This window comes from Oncorhynchus keta, chromosome 15, assembly GCF_023373465.1.
Source record: "Oncorhynchus keta strain PuntledgeMale-10-30-2019 chromosome 15, Oket_V2, whole genome shotgun sequence".
In the NCBI taxonomy this organism is placed as follows: Eukaryota; Metazoa; Chordata; class Actinopteri; order Salmoniformes; family Salmonidae; genus Oncorhynchus; species Oncorhynchus keta.
The window spans coordinates 44,098,497-44,112,651 of NC_068435.1; the positions used below are offsets into that span (position 1 = coordinate 44,098,497).

Consider the following 14,155-nt stretch of genomic DNA (forward strand, 5'->3'; position numbering starts at 1 on the left):
GGCTGCAGCCTCAGTGTGATGTGAGCACTAGTCCAGTCACTCAAGGGTGCCTCCTTCCCTCCAGTGGTAGGAAGTACACATCTCCCACAGTCAGATGGGCTGGTGGGCTGCAGCCTCAGTGTGATGTGAGCACTAGTCCAGTCACTCAAGGGTGCCTCCGTCCCTCCAGTGGCAGGAAGTACACATCTCCCACAGTCAGAACAATAGGCTGGTGGGCTGCTGCCTCAGTGTGATGTGAGCACTAGTCCAGTCACTCAAGGGTGCCTCCTTCCCTCCAGTGGTAGGAAGTACACATCTCCCACAGTCAGATGGGCTGGTGGGCTGCAGCCTCAGTGTGATGTGAGCACTAGTCCAGTCACTCAAAGGTCCCTCCAATCCTCCCGTAGTAGGAAGTGCACACATCAGACAGTAGGCTGGTATAGTAGATCGTAAGCTGAAGCCTCAGTCCTCCACACATTCATAGCTACCGATTTGTGTTCTCTTTCAAGTCAAATTTACCCTCACATTAACCCTTAAAATCTATAAATCATCTTTTCCCATCAAAGCTCACCCTCTTCCCGCTCCCTCAACCAATCCTCCTCCCTCCCATTTTGAATTGTCAGACTGTAATTGGCACCCGCCCTCCCCTGGCCCCTACACCCTCGGTCCCTCACTGAGTGCTGTACACACCGCTGAGCAGGCGGCTCTTCTTCTCCTCCTTCTGGCTCTCGTTCTTCAGGTCAGAAAACACCTGGGAGAAGAAGTTAGGGTCTGTGTTCATCTGGAGCATCTTGACACTCATCAGCTTGGTGATGGTCATGCAGCGGATCCAGAAGGTCTGCCTGCAGGTGTCCACCAGAAAGGGTTTCATGGGGTAGGCGATCTCGTTGCCCATGTAGGAGCAGGTCGTATAGAGGCAGGTGAGCAACACGGCATGCAGCTCGTGCAAGGTGGCCACCTCGGAGGAAACCGCCTCGCGGCACAGCATGTAGAGGAAGACCACAGCGGCCGGATTGATGCAGCTCTGGCTCTGATAGCAGTTGTCCAGCAGATAACGGTCCACCACCCGCAGCCACAGCACCGGGTCCATGGAAGACATGTCCTGGAGCCGGTAGCAGCGCCGGCACAGGAACTCACCCAGACAGCGCAGCAGCTCGCCGGTTGTAGCGTGGACCATCACCAGCCTCCTGGGAGCGTCGAGTTCCTGGACGGTCACCATCTGGGGCGTGTCGGGGGCCGTGTTTGAGTTGGATAAGGGGACCTTCTCGACCGACGAGGCCGCGTTGTTGGAGATGGCTGGAGTGCCTTGGTCCTGGGTGGACAGCTTGTCACAGGACTGAGACTTCTCAAGGGTGAGGGTGGACAGGTTGGAGAAGGACTGAGACTTCTCCAGGTTCTCATTACTCAGATGGGCAATGTTGTTTTGGTTGGTGTTCTCATGGGCCTGCACCTTCTTGGAGCTCTTCTTCTTCACAATCCACCTCCATGGTGAATAGCGCTTCAGAGTCTTGTCTTTTGCGCTCTTACCGGTCTGGACTTCCATCAAGTGGCCCACAGTGTCCGGCCCATCTTTGAAGAGGACTGCCTTCTTGCGGAGCGAGATAGACATTACGGTTCCCATGGTCAATAGTGCCTGTAGAAAACAAAATGCTTCAATATTAGCTAAATGAAATGCATGGCATCAGTTCAGTTGGCCTAGCTAGCTCAGCTCTGGCTGTCTCTGAAATGGCAACCTATTCCCTATAAAGTGCACTGCTTTTGATCATGTGGCCCAAAGGGGTCTGGTCAAAAGCAGTGCTTTAAATAGGAAACAGGGTTTCATTTGGGACAGATTCTAAATCACAGTATTAAGCATAGACATTAGTGCTCTGTGTTCATAAACATGAGCAATATAACATTCCAAAGCGAAACAAAAATATTACTCACTGATTTCAAGTTGATATGTGATAAAGTTATAAAGATATTTCTACATTTACTTTGTTAATTGAAAGGTAAAGACGGGTTGTCCAGTGCTTTGAGTTCAAGGCTGTTATGGTTGTGAACATCAGAATTGTCCAAGGTTCTGAAATCGAGTTTCCACGTCGTAATAAAGAAGTAGGTCATAGAGGCGATTTTGTGAAAGATTATAAGTTTGATGTGGGCTAAAATAAATAAATAAACAAATAAATAAAGTCTGATGTTCCCCGTGATAGAATTAGCCTCATATTTGATACAGCCCAGCTCAATAAATTGAAAACGAAATAACCTCTGAGTGTCTGTTACGTCACGGCGTTACATTTCTGTCCTCAGTGGCTGAATAACATGTATCTGGCGAGTGTTTTGCATGGATCTCAATGGTCTGTCAAATTATATTGGCAGCTCTGTCAGGCTCCCGCTTATCTCGTTCACCAGCAGACTATTCTTCCCCCTAAATTGTGCTTTAATAAATTCCCTTTAGCAATCTACTCCAATAATGCGCATTTAGCCTGGGGACGATTATGTGCGCGCCTATTATCGCTATTTGAAGTGGGGAGCACACAGGCCGACTTCGATGTCAGGACTGACTGGAGAGCTCGCTTAAAATGCGCTATAAAAGTAGGCTAAATTGCATTTTCATGTAAAACGCAACATAAGAACCAGCAGTAGCTGAAATAAAAGATTATACAACTTAATTCAAACGTTTTTCATTTTTTATTTTAAAAATCATACAACAGTTGATCCAATACTAGACTAAGCTCGGTTTGAATATTCAAGTACAGTGGGGGGGGAAAGTATTTAGTCAGCCACCAATTGTGCAACTTCTCCCACTTAAAAAGATGAGAGAGGCCTGTAATTTTCATCATAGGTAGACTTCAACCATGACAGACAAAATGAGAAAAAAAATCCAGATAATCACATTATAGGATTTTTATGAATTTATTTGCAAATTATGGTGGAAAATAAGTATTTGGTCACCTACAAACAAGCAAGATTTCTGGCTCTCACAGACCTGTAACTTCTTCTTTAAGAGGCTCCTCTGTCCTCCACTCGTTACCTGTATTAATGGCACCTGTTTGAACTTGTTATCAGTATAAAAGACACCTGTCCACAACCTCAAACAGTCACACTCCAAACTCCACGATGGCCAAGACCAAAGAGCTGTCAAAGGACACCAGAAACAAAATTGTAGACCTGCACCAGGCTGGGAAGACTGAATCTGCAATAGGTAAGGCAGCTTGGTTTGAAGAAATCAACTGTGGGAGCAATTATTAGGAAATGGAAGACATACAAGACCACTGATAATCTCCTTCGATCTGGGGCTCCACGCAAGATCTCACCCCGTGGGGTCAAAATGATCACAAGAACGGTGAGCAAAAATCCCAGAACCACACGGGGGGACCTAGTGAATGACCTGCAGAGAGCTGGGACCAAAGTAACAAAGCCTACCATCAGTAACACACTACGCCGCCAGGGACTCAAATCCTGCAGTGCCAGACGTGTCCCCCTGCTTAAGCCAGTACATGTCCAGGCCCGTCTGAAGTTTGCTAGAGAGCATTTGGATGATCCAGAAGAAGATTGGGAGAATGTCATATGGTCAGATGAAACCAAAATATAATTTTTTGGTAAAAACTCAACTCGTCGTGTTTGGAGGACAAAGAATGCCGAGTTGCATCCAAAGAACACCAGACCTACTGTGAAGCATGACGTTGGAAACATCATGCTTTGGGGATGTTTTTTTGCAAAGGGACCAACACGACTGATCCGTGTGAAGGAAAGAATGAATGGGGCCATGTATCGTGAGATTTTGATTGAAAACCTCCTTCCGTCAGCAAGGGCATTGAAGATGAAACGTGGCTGGGTCTTTCAGCATGACAATGATCCCAAACACACCGCCCGGGCAACGAAGGAGTGGCTTCGTAAGAAGCATTTCAAGGTCCTGGAGTGGCCTAGCCAGTCTCCAGATCTCAACCCCATATAAAATCTTTGAAGGGAGTTGACGGTCCGTGTTGCCCAGCAACAGCCCCAAAACATCACTGCTCTAGAGGAGATCTGAATGGAGGAATGGGCCAAAATACCAGCAACAGTGTGTGGAAACCTTGTGAAGACTTACAGAAATCGTTTGACCTCTGTCATTGCCAACAAAGGGTATATAACAAAGTATTGAGAAACTTTTTTATTGACCAAATGCTTATTTTCCACCATAATTTGCAAATAAATTCATTAAAAATCCTACAATGTGATTTTCTGGATTTTCTTTTCTCATTTTGTCTGTCATAGTTGAAGTGATGATGATGAAAATTACAGGCCTGTCTCATATTTTAAACTTGCATAATTGGTGGCTGACTAAATACTTTTTTGCCCCACTGTACCTCCCCATCGCTAATTGCTGTCCCAATATATTATCAATATCTCAAATCTCTCCCTGTAGGAGATATTGGGTCAAGGCAGTAGAGAGCAGGCATTTAAAACCAACCTGTTATTACCTTTATTTTACTAGGCAAGTGAGTTAAGAAGAAATTCTTATTTTCAATGACAGCCTAGGAACAGTGGGTTAACTGCCTGTTCAGGGGCAGAATGACCTTGTCAGCTCCGGGGATTCGAACTTGCAACCTTTCGGTTACTAGTCCAACGCTCTAACCGCTAGGCTACCCTACCGCCCCTGTTCTCTGGGTAACACTAAGACAACTGATTTTTAGTGTAAATATCACTGTAAATCTGCATGAACATGACACACACTGAAAAGCTTTTGTTTCCATGGTAACTGGTACTTTACTTGAGAATGTATATCTTTTTTTACTTTTACTTCTACTTGACAACATTCAGAAAGAAAATATGCATTTCCAATGCTCAGGCAGGACAGCAAAACAGTCAAATTCATACACTTATTAAGAGAACTCATCCCTACTGCCTCTAATCTGGTTTGTAAAATATTGTTAGACCGTGCCCTGGCTTTCCATAAATAAATAAAAACAAGAACATCTGCATAATATAAGGAATTTGATATATAGACTTTGCTTTCCCTTTTGATACTTAAGTACATTTAAAACCAGATACCTTTAGACTTTTACTCAAGTCATATTTTACTGGGTGACTTTCACTTTTACTTGAGTCATTTTCTATTAAGTATCTTTACTTTTACTCAAGTATGACAATTGGGTTCTTTTTCCACCACTCGTAAAGTATTATCTCCACCAAGATCTCAAAATGACAAGGAAAATATATATTTGTAAAATAATAAGGACACAACATGTGATGTTTTTAAGAAATTATTTAAAGCATTTTATTTCAAAACAGTCATACTGTTCGTTCAAATACATCAGAACCAATGGTCCTCAAACAAACCCCTGTCCCCTAGAACTGTCCCGTTCTTGCTGAGGGGGAACATTGGTGTTCACTTCACTGTCTAAAGCACCAGGGTCGCAGCTTGTCTGTTCAACCATGATCTGAGCACTAGTCCAGTCACTCAAGGGTGCCTCCTTCCCTCCAGTGGTAGGAAGTGCACATCTCCCACAGTCAGAACAATAGGCTGGTGGGCTGCTGCCTCAGTGTGATGTGAGCACTAGTCCAGTCACTCAAGGGTGCCTCCTTCCCTCCAGTGGTAGGAAGTACACATCTCCCACAGTCAGGTGGGCTGCAGCCTCAGTGTGATGTGAGCACTAGTCCAGTCACTCAAGGGTGCCTCCTTCCCTCCAGTGGTAGGAAGTACACATCTCCCACAGTCAGATGGGCTGGTGGGCTGCAGCCTCAGTGTGATGTGAGCACTAGTCCAGTCACTCAAGGGTGCCTCCTTCCCTCCAGTGGTAGGAAGTACACATCTCCCACAGTCAGATGGGCTGGTGGGCTGCAGCCTCAGTGTGATGTGAGCACTAGTCCAGTCACTCAAGGGTGCCTCCGTCCCTCCAGTGGCAGGAAGTACACATCTCCCACAGTCAGAACAATAGGCTGGTGGGCTGCTGCCTCAGTGTGATGTGAGCACTAGTCCAGTCACTCAAGGGTGCCTCCTTCCCTCCAGTGGTAGGAAGTACACATCTCCCACAGTCAGATGGGCTGGTGGGCTGCAGCCTCAGTGTGATGTGAGCACTAGTCCAGTCACTCAAAGGTCCTCCAATCCTCCCGTAGTAGGAAGTGCACACATCAGACAGTAGGCTGGTATAGTAGATCGTAAGCTGAAGCCTCAGTCCTCCACACATTCATAGCTACCGATTTGTGTTCTCTTTCAAGTCAAATTTACCCTCACATTAACCCTTAAAATCTATAAATCATCTTTTCCCATCAAAGCTCACCCTCTTCCCGCTCCCTCAACCAATCCTCCTCCCTCCCATTTTGAATTGTCAGACTGTAATTGGCACCCGCCCTCCCCTGGCCCCTACACCCTCGGTCCCTCACTGAGTGCTGTACACACCGCTGAGCAGGCGGCTCTTCTTCTCCTCCTTCTGGCTCTCGTTCTTCAGGTCAGAAAACACCTGGGAGAAGAAGTTAGGTCTGTGTTCATCTGGAGCATCTTGACACTCATCAGCTTGGTGATGGTCATGCAGCGGATCCAGAAGGTCTGCCTGCAGGTGTCCACCAGGAAGGGTTTCAGGGGGTAGGCGATCTCGTTGCCCATGTAGGAGCAGGTCGTATAGAGGCAGGTGAGCAGCACGGCATGCAGCTCGTGCAAGGTGGCCACCTCGGAGGAAACCGCCTCGCGGCACAGCATGTAGAGGAAGACCACAGCGGCCGGATTGATGCAGCTCTGGCTCTGATAGCAGTTGTCCAGCAGATAACGGTCCACCACCCGCAGCCACAGCACCGGGTCCATGGAAGACATGTCCTGGAGCCGGTAGCAGCGCCGGCACAGGAACTCACCCAGACAGCGCAGCAGCTCGCCGGTTGTAGCGTGGACCATCACCAGCCTCCTGGGAGCGTCGAGGTCCTGGACGGTCACCATCTGGGGCGTGTCGGGGGCCGTGTTTGAGTTGGATAAGGGGGCCTTCTCGACCAACGAGGCGGCGTTGTTGGAGCTGTTGGAGATGGCTGGAGTGTTCTGGTCCTGGGTGGCCAGCTTGTCACAGGACTGAGACTTCTCAAGGGTGAGGGTGGACAGGTTGGAGAAGGACTGAGACTTCTCCAGGTTCTCATTACTCAGATGGGCAATGTTGTTTTGGTTGGTGTTCTCATGGGCCTTCTTGGAGCTCTTCTTCTTCACAATCCACCTCCATGGTGAGTAGCGCTTCAGAGTCTTGTCTTTTGCGCTCTTACCGGTCTGGACTTCCATCAAGTGGCCCACAGTGTCCGGCCCATCTTTGAAGAGGACTGCCTTCTTGCGGAGCGAGATAGACATTACGGTTCCCATGGTCAATAGTGCCTGTGGAAAACAAAATGCTTCAATATTAGCAAAATGAAATGCATGGCATCAGTTCAGTTGGCCAAGCTAGCTCAGCTCTGGCTGTCTCTGAAATGGCAACCTATTCCCTATAAAGTGCACTGCTTTTGACCATGTGGCCCAAAGGGGTCTGGTCAAAAGCAGTGCTTTAAATAGGAAACAGGGTTCCATTTGGGACAGATTCTAAATCACAGTATTAAGCATAGACATTAGTGCTCTGTGTTCATAAACATGAGCAATATAACATTCCAAAGCGAAACAAAAATATTACTCACTGATTTCAAGTTGATATGTGAAAAAGTTATAAAGATATTTCTACATTTACTTTGTTAATTGAAAGGTAAAGACGGGTTGTCCAGTGCTTTGAGTTCAAGGCTGTTATGGTTGTGAACATCAGAATTGTCCAAGGTTCTGAAATCGAGTTTCCACGTCGTAATAAAGAAGTAGGTCATAGAGGCGATTTTGTGAAAGATTATAAGTTTGATGTGGGCTAAAATAAATAAATAAACAAATAAATAAAGTCTGATGTTCCCCGTGATAGAATTAGCCTCATATTTGATACAGCCCAGCTCAATAAATTGAAAACGAAATAACCTCTGAGTGTCTGTTACGTCACGGCGTTACATTTCTGTCCTCAGTGGCTGAATAACATGTATCTGGCGAGTGTTTTGCATGGATCTCAATGGTCTGTCAAATTATATTGGCAGCTCTGTCAGGCTCCCGCTTATCTCGTTCACCAGCAGACTATTCTTCCCCCTAAATTGTGCTTTAATAAATTCCCTTTAGCAATCTAGTCCAATAATGCGCATTTAGCCTGGGGACGATTATATGCGCGCCTATTATCGCTATTTGAAGTGGGGAGCACACAGGCCGACTTCGATGTCAGGACTGACTGGAGAGCTCGCTTAAAATGCGCTATAAAAGTAGGCTAAATTGCATTTTCATGTAAAACGCAACATAAGAACCAGCAGTAGCTGAAATAAAAGATTATACAACTTAATTCAAACGTTTTTCATTTTTTATTTTAAAAATCATACAACAGTTGATCCAATACTAGACTAAGCTCGGTTTGAATATTCAAGTACAGTGGGGGGAAAAAGTATTTAGTCAGCCACCAATTGTGCAACTTCTCCCACTTAAAAAGATGAGAGAGGCCTGTAATTTTCATCATAGGTAGACTTCAACTATGACAGACAAAATGAGAAAAAAAATCCAGATAATCACATTATATGATTTTTTATGAATTTATTTGCAAATTATGGTGGAAAATAAGTATTTGGTCACCTACAAACAAGCAAGATTTCTGGCTCTCACAGACCTGTAACTTCTTCTTTAAGAGGCTCCTCTGTCCTCCACTCGTTACCTGTATTAATGGCACCTGTTTGAACTTGTTATCAGTATAAAAGACACCTGTCCACAACCTCAAACAGTCACACTCCAAACTCCACGATGGCCAAGACCAAAGAGCTGTCAAAGGACACCAGAAACAAAATTGTAGACCTGCACCAGGCTGGGAAGACTGAATCTGCAATAGGTAAGGCAGCTTGGTTTGAAGAAATCAACTGTGGGAGCAATTATTAGGAAATGGAAGACATACAAGACCACTGATAATCTCCTTCGATCTGGGGCTCCACGCAAGATCTCACCCCGTGGGGTCAAAATGATCACAAGAACGGTGAGCAAAAATCCCAGAACCACACGGGGGGACCTAGTGAATGACCTGCAGAGAGCTGGGACCAAAGTAACAAAGCCTACCATCAGTAACACACTACGCCGCCAGGGACTCAAATCCTGCAGTGCCAGACGTGTCCCCTGCTTAAGCCAGTACATGTCCAGGCCCGTCTGAAGTTTGCTAGAGAGCATTTGGATGATCCAGAAGAAGATTGGGAGAATGTCATATGGTCAGATGAAACCAAAATATAATTTTTTTGGTAAAAACTCAACTCGTCGTGTTTGGAGGACAAAGAATGCCGAGTTGCATCCAAAGAACACCAGACCTACTGTGAAGCATGGGGTTGGAAACATCATGCTTTGGGGAATGTTTTTTTGCAAAGGGACCAACACGACTGATCCGTGTGAAGGAAAGAATGAATGGGGCCATGTATCGTGAGATTTTGATTGAAAACCTCCTTCCGTCAGCAAGGGCATTGAAGATGAAACGTGGCTGGGTCTTTCAGCATGACAATGATCCCAAACACACCGCCCGGGCAACGAAGGAGTGGCTTCGTAAGAAGCATTTCAAGGTCCTGGAGTGGCCTAGCCAGTCTCCAGATCTCAACCCCATATAAAATCTTTGAAGGGAGTTGACGGTCCGTGTTGCCCAGCAACAGCCCCAAAACATCACTGCTCTAGAGGAGATCTGAATGGAGGAATGGGCCAAAATACCAGCAACAGTGTGTGGAAACCTTGTGAAGACTTACAGAAATCGTTTGACCTCTGTCATTGCCAACAAAGGGTATATAACAAAGTATTGAGAAACTTTTTATTGACCAAATGCTTATTTTCCACCATAATTTGCAAATAAATTCATTAAAAATCCTACAATGTGATTTTCTGGATTTTCTTTTCTCATTTTGTCTGTCATAGTTGAAGTGACCTGATGATGAAAATTACAGGCCTGTCTCATATTTTAAACTTGCATAATTGGTGGCTGACTAAATACTTTTTTTGCCCCACTGTACCTCCCCATCGCTAATTGCTGTCCCAATATATTATCAATATCTCAAATCTCAAATCTCCCTGTAGGAGATATTGGGTCAAGGCAGTAGAGAGCAGGCATTTAAAACCAACCTGTTATTACCTTTATTTTACTAGGCAAGTGAGTTAAGAAGAAATTCTTATTTTCAATGACAGCCTAGGAACAGTGGGTTAACTGCCTGTTCAGGGGCAGAATGACCTTGTCAGCTCCGGGATTCGAACTTGCAACCTTTCGGTTACTAGTCCAACGCTCTAACCGCTAGGCTACCCTGCCGCCCCTGTTCTCTGGGTAACACTAAGACAACTGATTTTTTAGTGTAAATATCACTGTAAATCTGCATGAACATGACACACACTGAAAAGCTTTTGTTTCCATGGTAACTGGTACTTTACTTGAGAATGTATATCTTTTTTTACTTTTACTTCTACTTGACAACATTCAGAAAGAAAATATGCATTTCCAATGCTCAGGCAGGACAGCAAAACAGTCAAATTCATACACTTATTAAGAGAACTCATCCCTACTGCCTCTAATCTGGTTTGTAAAATATTGTTAGACTGTGCCCCTGGCTTTCCATAAATAAATAAAAACAAGAACATCTGCATAATATAAGGAATTTGATATATAGACTTTGCTTTCCCTTTTGATACTTAAGTACATTTAAAACCAGATACCTTTAGACTTTTACTCAAGTCATATTTTACTGGGTGACTTTCACTTTTACTTGAGTCATTTTCTATTAAGTATCTTTACTTTTACTCAAGTATGACAATTGGGTTCTTTTTCCACCACTCGTAAAGTATTATCTCCACCAAGATCTCAAAATGACAAGGAAAATATATATTTGTAAAATAATAAGGACACAACATGTGATGTTTTTAAGAAATTATTTAAAGCATTTTATTTCAAAACAGTCATACAGTTCGTTCAAATACATCAGAACCAATGGTCCTCAAACAAACCCCTGTCCCCTAGAACTGTCCCGTTCTTGCTGAGGGGGAACATTGGTGTTCACTTCACTGTCTAAAGCACCAGGGTCGCAGCTTGTCTGTTCAACCATGATCTGAGCACTAGTCCAGTCACTCAAGGGTGCCTCCTTCCCTCCAGTGGTAGGAAGTGCACATCTCCCACAGTCAGAACAATGGGCTGGTGGGCTGCTGCCTCAGTGTGATGTGAGCACTAGTCCAGTCACTCAAGGGTGCCTCCTTCCCTCCAGTGGTAGGAAGTACACATCTCCCACAGTCAGATGGGCTGGTGGGCTGCAGCCTCAGTGTGATGTGAGCACTAGTCCAGTCACTCAAGGGTGCCTCCTTCCCTCCAGTGGTAGGAAGTACACATCTCCCACAGTCAGATGGGCTGGTGGGCTGCAGCCTCAGTGTGATGTGAGCACTAGTCCAGTCACTCAAGGGTGCCTCCTTCCCTCCAGTGGTAGGAAGTACACATCTCCCACAGTCAGATGGGCTGGTGGGCTGCAGCCTCAGTGTGATGTGAGCACTAGTCCAGTCACTCAAGGGTGCCTCCTTCCCTCCAGTGGTAGGAAGTACACATCTCCCACAGTCAGAACAATAGGCTGGTGGGCTGCAGCCTCAGTGTGATGTGAGCACTAGTCCAGTCACTCAAGGGTGCCTCCTTCCCTCCAGTGGTAGGAAGTACACATCTCCCACAGTCAGAACAATAGGCTGGTGGGCTGCTGCCTCAGTGTGATGTGAGCACTAGTCCAGTCACTCAAAGGTCCCTCCAATCCTCCCGTAGTAGGAAGTGCACACATCAGACAGTAGGCTGGTATAGTAGATCGTAAGCTAAAGCCTCAGTCCTCCACACATTCATAGCTACCGATTTGTGTTCTCTTTGAAGTCAAATTTACCCTCACATTAACCCTTAAAATCTATAAATCATCTTTCCCATCAAAGCTCACCCTCTTCCCCCTCCCTCAACCAATCCTCCTCCCTCCCATTCTGAATTGTCAGACTGTAGTTGGCACCCGCCCTCCCCTGGCCCCTACACCCTCGGTCCCTCACTGAGTGCTGTACACACCGCTGAGCAGGCGGCTCTTCTTCTCCTCCTTCTGGCTCTCGTTCTTCAGGTCAGCAAACACCTGGCAGAAGAAGTTAGGGTCTGTGTTCATCTGGAGCATCTTGACACTCATCAGCTTGGTGATGGTCATGCAGCGGATCCAGAAGGTCTGCCTGCAGGTGTCCACCAGGAAGGGTTTCAGGGGGTAGGCGATCTCGTTGCCCATGTAGGAGCAGGTCGTATAGAGGCAGGTGAGCAGCACGGCATGCAGCTCGTGCAAGGTGGCCACCTCGGAGGAAACCGCCTCGCGGCACAGCATGTAGAGGAAGACCACAGCGGCCGGATTGATGCAGCTCTGGCTCTGATAGCAGTTGTCCAGCAGATAACGGTCCACCACCCGCAGCCACAGCACCGGGTCCATGGAAGACATGTCCTGGAGCCGGTAGCAGCGCCGGCACAGGAACTCACCCAGACAGCGCAGCAGCTCGCCGGTTGTAGCGTGGACCATCACCAGCCTCCTGGGAGCGTCGAGTTCCTGGACGGTCACCATCTGGGGCGTGTCGGGGGCCGTGTTTGAGTTGGATAAGGGGACCTTCTCGACCGACGAGGCCGCGTTGTTGGAGATGGCTGGAGTGCCTTGGTCCTGGGTGGCCAGCTTGTCACAGGACTGAGACTTCTCAAGGGTGAGGGTGGCCAGCTTGTCACAGGACTGAGACTTCTCAAGGGTGAGGGTGGACAGGTTGGAGAAGGACTGAGACTTCTCCAGGTTCTCATTACTCAGATGGGCAATGTTGTTTTGGTTGGTGTTCTCATGGGCCTGCACCTTCTTGGAGCTCTTCTTCTTCACAATCCACCTCCATGGTGAGTAGCGCTTCAGAGTCTTGTCTTTTGCGCTCTTACCGGTCTGGACTTCCATCAAGTGGCCCACAGTGTCCGGCCCATCTTTGAAGAGGACTGCCTTCTTGCGGAGCGAGATAGACATTACGGTTCCCATGGTCAATAGTGCCTGTGGAAAACAAAATGCTTCAATCTTAGCAAAATGAAATGCATGTCACCAGTTCAGTTGGCCAAGCTAGCTCAGCTCTGCCTGTCTCTGAAATGGCATCCTATTCCCTATAAAGTGCAGTGCTTTTGACCATGTGGCCCAAAGGGGTCTGGTCAAAAGCAGTGCTTTAAATAGGAAACAGGGTTTCATTTGGGACAGATTCTAAATCACAGTATTAAGCATAGACATTAGTGCTCTGTGTTCATAAACATGAGCAATATAACATTCCAAAGCGAAACAAAATATTACTCACTGATTTCAAGTTGATATGTGAAAAAAGTTATAAAGATATTTCTACATTTACTTTGTTAATTGAAAGGTAAAGACGGGTTGTCCAGTGCTTTGAGTTCAAGGCTGTTATGGTTGTGAACATCAGAATTGTCCAAGGTTCTGAAATCGAGTTTCCACGTCGTAATAAAGAAGTAGATCATAGAGGCGATTTTGTGAAAGATTATAAGTTTGATGTGGGCTAAAATAAATAAATAAACAAATAAATAAAGTCTGATGTTCCCCGTGATAGAATTAGCCTCATATTTGATACAGCCCAGCTCAATAAATTGAAAACGAAATAACCTCTGAGTGTCTGTTACGTCACGGCGTTACATTTCTGTCCTCAGTGGCTGAATAACATGTATCTGGCGAGTGTTTTGCATGGATCTCAATGGTCTGTCAAATTATATTGGCAGCTCTGTCAGGCTCCCGCTTATCTCGTTCACCAGCAGACTATTCTTCCCCCTAAATTGTGCTTTAATAAATTCCCTTTAGCAATCTACTCCAATAATGCGCATTTAGCCTGGGGACGATTATGTGCGCGCCTATTATCGCTATTTAAAGTGGGGAGCATACAGGCCGACTTCGATGTCAGGACTGACTGGAGAGCTCGCTTAAAATGCGCTATAAAAGTAGGCTAAATTGCATTTTCATGTAAAACGCAAATAAGAACCAGCAGTAGCTGAAATAAAAATTATACAACTTAATTCAAACGTTTTTTTTTTTTATTTTAAAAATCATACAACAGTTGATCCAATACTAGACTAAGCTCGGTTTGAATATTCAAGTACAGTGGGGCAAAAAAGTATTTAGTCAGCCACCAATT

At 45.8% G+C, this 14,155-nt stretch overlaps 2 protein-coding genes across 14 annotated transcripts in view; one reads left to right on the top strand and one right to left on the bottom strand.

The window, feature by feature from the left end:
* dnah9l (dynein, axonemal, heavy polypeptide 9 like) overlaps window positions 1–14,155 on the top strand; it is a 155,518-nt gene that overhangs the window by 104,425 nt on the left and 36,938 nt on the right. The gene's annotated exons all lie outside the window — the stretch shown is intronic.
* LOC127907678 (cyclin-dependent kinase 5 activator 1-like) lies at window positions 6,048–7,321 on the bottom strand. The gene has a single exon (XM_052464225.1). The coding sequence runs from the start codon at window positions 7,271–7,273 to the stop codon at window positions 6,386–6,388; it is 888 nt and encodes a 295-aa protein (XP_052320185.1). The 5' UTR covers window positions 7,274–7,321; the 3' UTR covers window positions 6,048–6,385.

Coding starts and splice junctions, on each gene's coding strand:
- LOC127907678 (XM_052464225.1), bottom strand. CDS start 7,273: ATGGGAACCGTAATGTCTATCTCGCTCCGCAAGAAGGCAGTCCTCTTC.